This window comes from Rhinopithecus roxellana, chromosome 3 (assembly GCF_007565055.1).
Source record: "Rhinopithecus roxellana isolate Shanxi Qingling chromosome 3, ASM756505v1, whole genome shotgun sequence".
Classification (NCBI taxonomy): Eukaryota; Metazoa; Chordata; class Mammalia; order Primates; family Cercopithecidae; genus Rhinopithecus; species Rhinopithecus roxellana.
This window is the reverse complement of record NC_044551.1, coordinates 59,326,466-59,340,773: the sequence shown is the minus strand read 5'-3', so window position 1 is coordinate 59,340,773 and position 14,308 is coordinate 59,326,466. Positions and strand designations below refer to the sequence as shown.

The following is a 14,308-nucleotide window of genomic DNA, read 5'->3' as shown; positions in this document are numbered from 1 at the left end:
CTATAAAATTTTAATTAACTATAGTAGGATAAAATACCAGTGCATATAACATCTGTTGCATTTATAATACTTCAATGTAATGTGCAGACAATGAAGTTAAGGTTTGCTAAAGGTCCATTGTTCTGTGGGACTTAATTCCTTTTCCAAAATTATAATCTATATATGTGGTTCAAGGTAAAGTAGTTGAAAACGTCACAATTATTAAATATTTCTGATTAAAAGTAGAATGTGACTGTGAAAATCTGAAATCAATAAAAGAAAAGTTAACTATTTTAGAATGCCAAAATTAATATTTAAAAACAAACTAAGAATAAAGGGAACACTGAGACTTGTCTTAAAGAAGCTATTTGTCATTCTTTTTTTTTTTTTAGATTACAACACACATACAGTAAGTGAATTTTATCAAAATACAGCACATTTCTTATACTATATCCATAAAAATCAATTCCTATGTAAATAGTACTGAAAATCAACTAAAATGAGTTAAAATTTACAAAGAGTTGTTAAAGGGTTTCAATCAAAATTATTAAAACTATACAGTACAATAACCAATTGATAACATCTTGAAAGAAGTGCAATATTTGAGTTCACATATTTTTAAAAGTGCTGCCTACTTTGACTAGCAAGAATGGAAAGTGAGTCCAACTCACTTTTGCAAATATAATGTGGGTTGGTGTTTTAAGCTAGTCTTATAAAAGTCTTAATTAAAATCAAGGTTGATAAACAAAGCATAACAGATTAAAAATTCCCAAATTGCATTTCTTAGTAAATAAAAATGAAGTGCAATAACCAAATATTGCTCTAATGAAAGGTTCCAGACTAGCCTCAACTAAACAGTTATTGGTCTTCTATGGCACTTTTTTCTGGTCCAAATAACCATGCATTAATCCTTACCATTACATGTTACTCAAATTTTATTTGATTACATACAACAAAAACAAATAAAATTAATGGTCTGGATAAACAAAATTAATAAATCTCTATCATCAAATATTTGTTACAGTAACTAGGAACAAAGAAAGGCAGTTGGTGGTAAAACACTATTACATTGATACACGTAGAAACCCTTTAAAGACTCTGAAGTGTTGAGTTCACATTTAATGTTACCTGTAGAAACAGCCCTTTATTTGAACACCTTTACACAATGGCAGGCCTCAAGGACCCATCCCTTTGCTCTACAACTCTCCACAGCAATTCTCTATCACTGTGCCAGTTTCACAAACTCGCTTTGGTTTCCTAGCTCCATGCGTACTGTTTCCTTTTACTTTACCAAGGCAATGCAAGGCCAAACAAAAATCAAGAGGCTTTCCTAAACCTTCTTACATTTTGTGTTACAGGCAACACAATCTTAAAACTGGCCATTTTTGTTTCATTTGCTGCTTACAATAAAAAATATAAATTAGATTTAAATGGAGCGCTAATTATAAAACAGATTGCAAGTACCACCATTTGCAAAAAAAAAAAAAAAAAAAAAAATCGGGATTTCCATAACACAGAGAATGCATGGACATGCAACTACAGTAGAGTTAAAAATTTCCTGTGACTAAAAAATTAAAAACTGAATCACCAGTAGCAAATGTATAGTCAATGGCTATGACAAGAACAGATCCTGCCGAGCTCATAAAATGCAATTATTGTCTTTTTTGCTTTATAAAAAAGACATTACCTATTTTATTGCATTATTCTCTTAATAAAAACATACTACCACATAGTACCCCCTGTCCCCATTCTTTGCTTCCAGATTTTTATAGAAAATAACTGTTTTAATCTGGCCTTGGAAAGTGAACCCACCAGCACCACCTTCACCTACTCACTCTTCAATTCAATATGCACATAGCAAAAGCCAACACTTCAAATCTCTTGCCCACATCAAAAAAAAGTAGTTTCAGGAGAAAAACATTAATACCAGTTGAATAAAAATAAGGGCATAAAAGCTATGAGAGAGATAGCTCTGCCATCTGTCTCTGGGCTAAAATCAAGGCTAACTATTGCCTTGCACACAGTTCAGTCATGTATATGAAATCCAAAAATAAACCTACAATCTATACAAAAACAACACAGGTTTGTTTTTGTAGCCTTGACTGCTATGTTTAAAAACCTAACAAGTTTTATATGGTATGAGTTCAACAGTCTCCTTTATATTCTGTACAGTGGTTCTTTCCCTCTAACCACAAGTTCCATTACTTCATTAATGTACAAATTTGAACATAATTTTTTGAGTTCTTCTTTATATATAAAAATAGTCAAAATATTAATTTCCCCTGCAAGTATCTTCCAATAAATCTTGCTGTCTTCCCCCCTTTTTTTGTCCACAGTGCTTATGAGGAAACTTCTCGTACAATGATGAGTTCAACTGTATTCTGGAAAGTTTTTAGCAAGGACACTGCTTGTCCATGTTCAATATTTATAAAACTGTAGCCATTAGCCTGGAAGAAAGAGGAAAAATGCTTTTAGGAAAAACATTTTATAGTAATTTATTTGCATTTCTGCCAAGTAGTTCACAAACCTGCAAGAAAATAAGAATCACTTTGGCAACTTAAAATAACATACAGATTCACAGGCCCTACCCAAACCAAGGAATAAAGTCTCTGAAGATGGGGTCTAGAAATGTGTGTTTTGTCCAACTTTTCAGACAATTCTTATGTAGCAGTCCAATGTTAGGAATCACTTAAGAAATAATGTCAGACATGGTGCTGTATAATGCTAATGTGCGTCTGAGGTGACCAAACTGTAGCATAGCAAGGGGCAAGGGCTAGCCTTCCGATTGTCCTGAAGCCATTACATCAAGACCACCATATTTCTTACAATTAAGGTTAATATTCACTGAGGTTCTACTGTGTACCAAACACACAATTCTAAGTGTGTAATATGAATTAGATCCTTTGATTCTCACAATGCTCAAAAAAGATTCTTTCACTATCTTATTTTAGAGAAGAGAAAGCCCAGGCATGGAGAGGCAAAGTAACTTGCTCGGTCACAAATTGAAACTACAGATTCCCAAATGGTTCACGAAAATAAACATGCATAACTGTTGAGTGTATGAGTGAGTGTGACTCTCTCTCTCTGTGTGTGTGTGTGTGTATAGACAGAGGGAGGGAGAAAAGCAGAAGAAAGAGGAGAATAAACGCTAAAGACAATGTAGTAAATTATGAACAACTGGTGACCAATTGATGTAATACTGGTGTTTATTGTACTATTTTTGTGGCTTTTCTCTAAGCTTGAAATTATTTAAAAATTTTTTAACTAATTTTATTATTTTTTTTTTTTGAGACGGAGTCTCGCTCTGTCGCCCAGGTTGGAGTGCAGTGGCGTGATCTCAGCTCGCTGCAAGCTCTGCCTCCCAGGTTCATGCCATTCTCCCGCCTCAGCTTCCCGCGATTTTCAAAGTTGAAGTGAAAACATTTTAAACTATGAAAACATTAGAGTGTTATAAAATGAAAAACAAATATGGATTTATTTTAATTACCTGAATAATTTTATCACCTGGCTGCAGTAATTTTGATGCTGGTCCTTCAGGCTGTACCCTTGTTACAAATATACCCTTTAATAACAAAAAAAAAAATTGTTTATTTAACTAAAAACAGTATGTATAAATAACAAAGTACCAAGGAGCAACTTCTCCTCCACACCATGCAAATATTTCAATCATGGTACAAGTTTTCTCCCTGACTTCTCTGAGTAATACTGTAACAAACTAGTTATTTTTACCTCTAGTAATTCTGACTTCAGTGATTTGTCTTGAGAGTAATAAAATTACTTTTATGGATGTGTGAAAAAGCAATAAGAAAATTAAAGATCACTTGATAATATCACAAACATTCATAGTTTTTGGTTAAATTGTTTTAACTTGAACTGATCAAATTACAAAACAAAAGGGTAAGCAATACAGTGGGGAATCAAGGTGATGTCTACCTAGATTTACATAAACATCTACTAGATTTTCACTTACATATAAGTATTGAATCAGCAAATAAAACTTTATAGGTGTTTCAAGAATATACAAAGAAAACTTACATCATCATCAGGTCTGAATGGGTTTCCTCTACCCCCGACACCACCTGATATGCTAAATCCAAGTTCTGGATCCTTTTCAACCCTCACTCGAAGCTGAGTTAATATGAAAATAAAGGAAACTTACTATATCAGAAAAAGTTATAATGCCACAACATCTATATTTAAATACTGATGGGTTAAGTCCAAGCAAACATAAACATAAGAATTCATCAAAAATAAACATTTGTTCAGATGAAGTGAAATACAACATAGAATATTATGTTAATGAGTTAGTGAGTTAAAGGCAGAGCTGAGATTATATAAAGCATAGCTCCTAATTTTATTGCTTGTCTTATGAGGATAAGGAATCAATTAATATTGACCCTGTTTTACTTTTTAGACATCACAGATTTTACTGCCATAGTATATAAACACAAAACATGTATATTATTATCAGTTTCCACTTGTGGGACATCTAAATTACACAGTATCTCTGTTTAGTGGCTTGTTTCATAAGATATCTAAATGATCCATTGGTGGTTTTGTGATACTAACTCTTCATTTACTGAATTTGTTTAAAGGCTTCAAAGGAGTTGGGATTTTAAAACATGACCAATTGATAGTTTTTATAACCAAGCTATAAAAAAAGATGCAAGAATTAAAACTTGTGTTATAAAACACTCTCTTTCACCAGAGACACAACCAAAATGAATAAAGCATTTGTTTTCTACCTTTCTAATATTATTGATCATTTTATTAATAACTATCAAGACATAAGAAATGTGTAGCTTGCTGACTTAAGTCATTTTTAAGATTAAATACTCAAAGTAGTTTGAAGTCTGTAGTCAAATTTCAAAATCTAAGGAGTTAAGATGTTAAGTGTCACAGAACAATTTCAGCTTAATGGTCTCCTATTTATATTCTTAAGGAATGTCTGACTACTGGAGTATCAACCAGTTGTGGAAAAGCAACCGTACCAGAATAAATAAATCATGCTCAAAATACTAAATCCTATGTTGTATGATCACAAAGTCAAATAAAAATCACCAAGTTTAATACCTTATAAACATAACATAAAAATAAAACTTTAAATGGTAACAACTATGTTAACATTCTATATGGATTTACTGCTCATAATTAAGTAATCTATAAAAATACATAAAAAGCTTAGTCCCATATTTCAAATAGTCTTGATTATTCTTACCTCTTGTTTTGCCAGTTCATGGCCTTGTCTAGGAGAACAATGGGGCTGTGTATATGGAGGCTGGTGGGCCACTTTCAGCATCAAGTAATCAATTAGTTGTTCTCTAGAGGGATGCCTTGCCACAGATGCCTGAGGGGGGTGATGTATTTGACTATAATTTGCCTGAGGCCTGAGAGGCTGGCCCATCTGTCCATTACTCAAAGGCATCTAAGAAAAACATGAAGTATCTTAAAATGACCAATAATAATGTCTTATTTCAAATATTTGGATTTCTTCTTGGAGCATTACAAAAGCACTAGAGTTTCACATTCCAATTAAGTCAAACAATACCATGCCACTTACTATTTTTCTATTAATTTTAAACCTTAAAAGAAATAAGCTATTAATGTCTTAATTCTAAAGTTTCCCCAGTGCTTGTTACATTCTTTTTTAAGCTTTCAAATGGAAATACATCATATCTATATTTTAAATTACTTGCTTTTTTGTGAGCTATATTTGTATTTTCTTAGATGTATCTATTTTATAGTAACCAAATGTTAAAATGGCACATAGTATATCAAAATTTTAAAATTTAAGCCAGTCTATGAGATGCGTATCTTTTCCCATACAAATCAAACACACATACACAAAAGGTAGATTTGCTGATGTTTTTCTTCAGAAAAAAACTAATTTTCTGGTAAAATTCTTTCCAAATTTAAATATATTTTTCTACTTTTATTCCTTCTTTCCCAGAATTAACAAGTCAATTCAGCTATCTCTGTAGAAAACTGATTTATTCCTTGCGTGTATGTTAGCAACTTTTACAATCTCTTAATATTATTAATTTCAGACTATTAGCCACAAAAATTAAATATTGACATTCTACCCTATTCATAAAGCAAAAAGCAAAAAAAAAAAAAAAAAAAAAAAAAAGAAATTATTAGTTTGTTGTTGTTCAAGAACTATCTTTGTTTTAATGCCTCTCATTTTTAGAGAATAAACCTGACTTAAAATCACCTTTGTAGAAATGTGGCTAATAGCTTATTCTGTTAGCATGAGTAATCTATCTTAAAAATAAGAGGCGGGGTGCAGTAGCTCATGCCTATAATCCCAGCACTTTGGGAGGCCTACACAGGAGGACTGCTTCAGGTCAGGAGTTCAAGATCAGCCTGGGAAAACAGCAAGACCCTATCTCTTAAAAAAAAAAAAAAAAAAAATGGCTGGGCATGGTGGTGCACACCTGTAGTCCCAGCTTCTTGGGAGGCTCAAGTAGGAGGATCATTTGAGCCCTGTAGTTTAAGGCCGCAGTGAGCTATGATCATGCCCCTGCACCCCAGCCTGGGTGACAGAGCAAGACTCCATCTCTATACACAAAAAAAAGAGGTTACAGTCATATTACAAATATTTGCATATAAAAAGATATTTGTGTAGAAAAATATGGTTAAGCTATTAACTTATAATTTCCTTGTTGGTTAGTAACAGAAAGAAAATCTCATCGACAAGGAAATTATGGGAAAACTGAGGGAAATAGTTGAGGTCCAGTTCCCTAAATTATCCCAAAGTAGAAAAGTTTGGAGAAAGATATGGCAACAGTTTCAGAACTACATGCTTTTCTTGGTGAACCTTGCTGAAAGATATAAAGTAGTTTAGCTTTGGTAAAGATTTGTACTTTTTAAAAAAGGCATTCTATTTCACTGTTAAACTGTGTTGTACTTGAGAACTCAGTTAAATTCTGAAGTCTGGGAACACACATGGGTATTCTGTGACAGGACACAAGGATGTTACTGACAAATCTTATACTGGTTGGAGAGAAGGAAAATGAAGTGCTATATTAGCCCAACATTTTTAGGGAAAAAAACCTGTTTATTATTTGATCACTATAGATTTAATGCAACTGATTTGCCCATGAGTAATTAACTGGTTCTGCTGTTGCTTTATTACTCACATACAATTCTGCAGATAGCCCATGATTTTCTCTACGTTTACACGATTTATTCCTACATGCAAATTCAGTATCTTTCTCCTGGGTAAAAGCCAGGTGATAATTACTACTGACCTTAAGACTCCCTGACACCAGGTATTTGGTCTTGCCTACATCAGTGTTAAACATACACATGGAATATATTAAGCTACAATTAGCAGATGGCTCCGGAAATTAAAAAGTATTAAAACAAACTCAGTAACCCTAAACCACAAAATATATGTAATGAGAAAAAACTGGGTGACAAAGCTCAGTTAAAAGAAAAGAGGGTTAGAAACTTATGAACTTATATATTAGACGAACTTAAGTATTAGATGACTGGGTAGCTACTACTCTGAAGGGCAACATAAAAGTTTTATGTAATAAATAACTATGCTTCATAATTATATCTGGTCATACTAGAGGGATGGAATCAGTTAAGAAAATAAGGAAAAATAGTTGAGGGAGGATAGTAAAAAATTATCTGTCTGGCACTGGCCATAAGTAGATAATTGCAACAAAAGTACTAAAAACTCAACCATCATCTATTCTATCATATACAAAAATCTTTCAAGACGATTTCTAATTACATTTGAGGTAATTACATTTGACTTTAGTAACAGTAAAAGATCCTAGAATGAAGAATTTAACACAAGTTCATCTTCAATTCTCCAAATAGTTTTACTATCAGGACTACCAAAAAGGCCCTGATTCGAATGATAAAACAAATAGGTGTTACTATATAAGAGAAATCTAAATGCAAAAATAAAACAATTTATCCAGGGTGGAAAAATCATGGAATGAATTGAGAAATAGTAGACAGGGTCAAATTCTATTTTGTATTTCTGATATTTTAAAAATCCTTACTAATAAAGGGGGGAAAGCCCTCAAGAAAGTATTTTCATCTAAAGCAAATATAATATCTAGTCCAAAAGCTGCAAAATATAGAAAGCTCACAGATACTACATTTTGTTTTCCCAAGCACCCACTTTCATCAAGCTGTCTGGAGGAACATCTTTGTGACTAAGTGGGGCTGGTGAGTAGCTCTGCTGTCCTGAAATGAATATACCATCTTGACAAGGATCTCCTGAACTGGATGTTTGGGTATGCTTCAAATGAGAAGGAAATAAAAAGTAAACAAATAATGCTCTTTAAGATGTGAAACCAAGGGGATGACACTTGAGAGACGATTAGGGAAAAATATTGCCAAATAGTGCAAAGATGAAGACCCAAATCAAACACTGCCATCATTACTGCCATCAATTAGTATCTTTCACTTCTTCCAAAGGTACATAGCAAGATGTTTTTGTATGTATGAAAAGCTTATATGAAAATATAGTTAATATATTTATGTACAATACACACATGTAGAAGATGAATTCTGCATGTTTTTTCCTTTTAGTTTTACTTACAGCAATACCTAGCTTTTAACACCTTTGAACAAATATAATTATTAATCAAAGTTTAGAGTCTCAAATTTTAAGAAAAACTAAAACACACTGAAGTTGAGCACTATAAAAAGATTTTTGGTAAAAATAAATAAATAACTGCTGTTCTAATAGAACAGTCCCCATGGGATTTTTTTCCCCTAAATTTTAATAAGCAGAATCAATACACTTATAGTCTTATACAACTTACTTTATTGGGATAAAACTGGGGTGTGAAATGAATATAAAATTTGCGGTAGCTTAATTCTGCCATATTGAGTTCAATAGTTTCAAAAGTACTGATTTGGAGAAATGCTATTAAAACCAATTAACTGGTTAATATTATTCCTGTATCATAGTTTACCAAGCCGATAGCTTTAGGGGAAAAACAGACTCAATCTCATTATCCCTGAATATATATATACACACACATCTCTCTCTATATATATACATATACACACACACACACCCCTCTATCTCTCTCTTTTTGGAGATAGTTTCACTTTGCCACCCAGGCTGTACTGCAGTAGTGTGATCATGGCTCACTGCAGGGGGGTGGGGCAGGGCAGAGACAGGGTCTCCCTACATTGCCCTGGTTGGTGTCAAATTCCTGGGCTCAAGTGATCCTCCAGCCTCAGCATCCCAAAGTGCTGGGATTACAGGTGTGAGCCACTGCACAGAGCCCCTGAATATTTCTTATTATAAATATGCCAGGAAGCAGGACACATATGTTTTTCACTTCAATTTTAGTTCTAAGCACATCCCTATGTATGTTTTAGAAAACAAAACAGATTGCGATAAATAGCACTATTGTTACGTTCAAAACAGTTTATGGCTAGCAACACAGAAATGCAAACTACATCATCATATTGAAAAATTAATCTAAAATCTACTTTGTTATGACATACTACAGCACACACATAAAGTTAAGGATTTCAAATTTAATCTTAAAAATTATATCTGCAACAGATCTATCATGTGCAGTTAGTTCAAACCATGGCTTAGAATTTTTAGACATGATCTAATTTTGTGTATTTATGCAATGAATACTTTATTTTCCTTCTCCCTTTCTGAGATGTGCTTTTAGAATACATAATAATGAATTTAGCTCTCAGCTTGAAATTTTAACTCAGGTGTGAATGCATAACTATGTTTACCTTTTAAAAGAACAAGGACACCATGTAAAAGTCAATGGATTCAAAGGCTCCAAATTGAAAAAAAAAAACAAGCACAAAATGTTACTATAAAAGAATCTGGAAAATACAATTGCTCCAGGTGATTATAAATGGCAAAGATTACCCCTGAGTTAATAAAAGCCACCGATCTTTACCCCCATAGACCCTTGGAATGACAGACTGATAGTTATCACCCTTCTCTCTCCTCTTTTAAATTGAGAGGTTCTTGGCTGGGCACGGTGGCTCATGCCTATAATCCCAGCACTTTGTGAGGCCGAGGCAGGCAGATCATCTGAGGTAAGGAGTTCAAGACCCCTGGCCAACATAGTGAAACCCCATCTCTACTAAAAATGCAAAAATTAGCCAGGTGTGGTGGTGGGCACCTGTAATCCCAGGTACTTGGAAGGATGAGGCAGGAGACTCGCTTGAACTCAGGAGGCGGAGGTTGCAGTGAGCTGAGATCATGCCACTGCACTTCAGCCTGGGTGACAAGAACAAAACTCCGCCTCAAAATAAATAAGTAAATAAATAAATATGTAGGTAAGTAAGTAAACAAACTTGGGAGGTTTCAACGTGACTACTGCCACTCAACAGCATAGGAATCACATGGTGGCAGGTGACAGAGGACAGCGTTTAAGTCTAGGTCAGGTACAGCCAGAGCCAAGAGAATCCAGGAGATTGCTCCTAATCTGTAACACCAGAGGAGAGTCAGGGATATACTAAAATGGGGGATACCATCACTCAGGTAGAAGTAAAGGACCCAGAAGTAAGCAAATACTTCACATGGAAACTATGGGGAGGGGATAAAATAGGGTTATTAGAGAGAAAACAGTCTTTTCAGGATTGAAGGAGAGGGGCAGAAGGAAATATTTTAGAAGCCACGCTACTACTTCAAGTTGTTATGCGAAAAAAATCTTAAAACAGGGCCACCCAGAGTCATTCTTTCTCTTTCTCTGTGTTTTTATCCCCCATACCTAATTTTGGTTAAAATGATAAACCTTTCTTCTTCACTACTAAGGAAATGTTTAGTAAAATGTGAGTAAGAAAGGATTTGTATTTTGTCTTTTCACTGATACTTATCACAATTTCTCCAGTCTCACAGTTAATCATGCTCAGTGAATTATGATTAACTTTAGTTCAGGGTAGTGCTTTCTCTCAGTCAATTCTCAATCACTGGAGTTAAAATTATTCTTCCCTGTAACAGGTCTATGGATTACATATAGCATAGCCTTAAAATCTTTAGTTAGGAACAGAAAAGTTTAATATTAAGAGAAAAAATACTATGAACAATAGTTTTTAAAAACTCTCAGTTATTCCTATTGTACACTGCTTTTTGCTTTTTGCTGACTACATCATTAGTTTATGACCAAAGAAACTCAAGAGATAATGACTGTATCAGCTTTGAAGAAAGGTTTAGAACTAAGCCATGGAAGAACTCAGAGGAAATCAAGGTTTCTAGCCCAGAGTAAACATTTTTTTCCTGGAAACATTAAAACACTTAAAATTTGGGGTTTTCTCTTCTACAAGCTAAAAGTATTGGTCTAGTGTAGGTACTCACTCGAAAAATGTGCCCACCAGAACCTCTTCCATCTGCAACACTCAAGGCAAGACTGCCTTGGCTGCTATGCAAATCCCTAGAGCTGCCATAGTGAAAACTGCTTACAGCAGTAAAATTGGAATTAAAGGACCTTGACAGCATACTCTGAATAAAGAGGGGATAGATTTAACAGAGATTAGTGTAGCATGCAAAATCCACGAGACATGTTATATAAGCAGACTTATTTTCAAGTAACCCCAAAACCAAAGAAGTATCATGCAACACTAATTTTCAGAGTCACTGAAATTGGAACCATTTACCATGTATTTACATGACAACATATACATATACACAAATTACATGTAAATACAACCATTCGCATGTTTAAGCAAAGGAAGAAAGTACAGACATATAACTGCTTTTAGAATGCTATTTCCTTTACTCCTAACACATCTTTTATGTCAGAAAATAGGAACTGACGCCATATGCAGATGTATGTGTATCTAGTCATACACAGAACAGAAATTAATTTATCTAAAGATAAATTTTACCAACACCCAATAATTCTAAGTCAAATGAATTTTTAGAGATCTACTTCATTTTATGCAAATTCTAATGTATTAAATAAACTGAGTGTTTAAATATACATAACACAAAATATATTTGCAAAAAAATACCATTTCAATTTTTTTTAATTTTTTTAAGAGGTAGACTCCCAGTCTGGAGTACCATAGCATGCTCCTGGCTCAGGGCAGCCTCAAACTCCTGGGCTCAAATGATCTTGCCTCCTGAGCACACAGAACTACAGGTCCTCAACACCACACCTGACCAGTTATTATTATTATTATTATTATTTTTGTAGAGACGAGGTCTCACAACACTTGACCAGGGTGGTCTCAAACTCCTTCCTTCAAACAATCCTTTTGCCTCAGCCTCCTAAACTGCTGGGATTACAGATATGAGCCACTGTGCCCAACCACATTTCAATTTCTAAATGTTTAGATGTTTAGAAAAATATCTTGCATTACAGAACAGTTTTAACATACACAAATTTGATATACCCTTTTTAATTTTATTTTTTAAAGAGACAAGAGTCTTGCTATGTTACCCAGGCTGGCTTCAAATTCCTGGGCACAAGCCATCCTCCTGCCTCAGGCTCCTGAGTAGCTGGGACCACAGGTGTGCACCACCATGCCTGGCTAATTTTTTTATTTTTATTTTTAATGGAGACAGGATCTCACCATATTGCCCAGGCTGGCGAATATAACTTTTAAAATGCTCCTGCTGCTCTAAAATTACAACAAGAAGAAACGAGAAAATGTGTGGCATTTTCCCCATTCAAATAAACTGGTATTAAAGATCACTGTATTTTAGGAGTTAGTGGTGGCCTTTGCTGCTTAAATTTAAAGAGCCATTGATGGAATCCTCTCACAAACTGAGTTCGTATGAATACCTAATTGCTAATCCCAGAACTGCCTGAAGATGTACCTCAATAAACGCGCTGCCTGATTCCTGCTGTTCCACTTGTTTATGAACTGCTATTCTTTCATGTGAGTGCCTTTAGTCATGTCCCTGATGAGGGCTTAACGGTCAAACTGGGGAAACCACATTTTGAGCATGGTTTATTATTAAGACAGAAATATCATAACAAGCATTTCTGTATTACTCTTAGCAAATATATTCCTTCTCAAAATTTGAAGTTGACATCTGATGCCAAGAAACAATACAAGATTCCAGAAAGAAAAGGATCCATAAAATTACCATGTACACTTCCAGTTATTCTGTGAATTCTAAAGTAAAAGCTAAACTCATAGCCCAGACCTGCATCTTCCCAAACCATTTCACCAAGGGTAAGGTTTAGCAGAGGCAATTTGGAGGTTTCATAAACATTTGACTGGAATAAAAAAATAAAGAAATCATTCATACATACATAAATAACAGACACACACACACATTTGCTGTGCAGAGCTTTAATGTGTTATTGACTCAAGTGGCCTGATTAACCCTTTACACAGATCTTGCAGCAAAGCCTTCTCTGTCATCTCTAAACACATGAGCTTACTGTAAATATTTTACTGACAAATAAAGCTGAAGCTCAAAACAGGTCTGGTTTTAAATTCAGGTTTGTGCAGATATCCACATAAAACCGCTTCCTGTCACAACACATTGTGCAGTGCTCAATTAAATGCTAGGCATAATGTCCCAGGCAATGTTGTCCATTACATACTGATAGTTGTATAGTAACAAGTGAACTTAACACTTACCATGCTGTGTTAATCATATTATGGTTTGGAATGCTTAATATCTGAGGAATGTTAGTAAATGCTGATAGTAACCATTCACCTTTGAAATATAAAGTTCTTATTCCTTTTCAAATTTTGCTTATTAGTTTAATTAAATAAATTTTGAAATTTTCAAGGTGACATCTACCTTGTATCTTTGGATTCGAGGTAGTTTTTTGTTTTGTTTTGTTTTGTTTTTGGCAGTGGGAGGTAAGAAGGGTGACTATTAAAAGGTTTAAAAACTACTTAAGTTTCAATAGATTATCTGTTATTACTAACTCTCAGCTGAGTAAAGTAGCAAATTTTAATTTGGGAACTGATCTCATGAGGTAGGGCAGACATTGTGAAAGCCACTAGGGAAACATTTTTACATGTCTACTTTGCCATTAGAATTAAGATGGTGGGTGTAGAGGAGTGAATGGAGATCCTCCATCATCTTCTACCACTTTGAATCAATGCTTTGAAGTCTGGAGTCTAAATCCTGCTGCTATTAAAGTAGTTAATTAGTAATATATTTATGTGGCACTTTCAATCTGCTTCTAATGCCCATACATTCTGATTATACCACCTAATAAAAAAGAGCATGAATGTAGCACAAAGTAGTTTCTATAAATAAAACAGGGACAATTTTCAAAATTATATGATTTTAGAATGTTTTGAACATATGAAAAGAAAGCATCCCCACACTAGAGACTTGCAGAAATAAAGAGTTAATTTTCACTGGCAAATTACTCAAATTATGATTCAATAT

General features: G+C 34.1%; 1 protein-coding gene across 9 annotated transcripts in view; it reads right to left on the bottom strand.

The window, feature by feature from the left end:
- Positions 1 to 329: 329 nt before the first annotated feature.
- Positions 330 to 14,308, bottom strand: part of ERBIN (erbb2 interacting protein) — a 150,732-nt gene continuing 136,753 nt past the window's right edge. For 5 of the 9 annotated variants that reach the window (XM_030926953.1, XM_030926954.1, XM_030926955.1 and 2 more), the window contains 4 exons: positions 5,198 to 5,404; positions 4,015 to 4,107; positions 3,467 to 3,541; positions 333 to 2,426 (listed from right to left, as the gene is read on the bottom strand). In XM_030926953.1, coding sequence (XP_030782813.1) covers positions 2,319 to 2,426; positions 3,467 to 3,541; positions 4,015 to 4,107; positions 5,198 to 5,404 — 483 coding nt within the window. In that variant the 3' untranslated portion in view covers positions 333 to 2,318. Of the gene's footprint in view, positions 2,427 to 3,466; positions 3,542 to 4,014; positions 4,108 to 5,197; positions 5,405 to 11,296; positions 11,441 to 14,308 lie in introns of all 9 variants that reach the window. The other 4 variants (XM_030926956.1, XM_010367716.2, XM_030926959.1 and 1 more) reach the window with 3 other exon arrangements.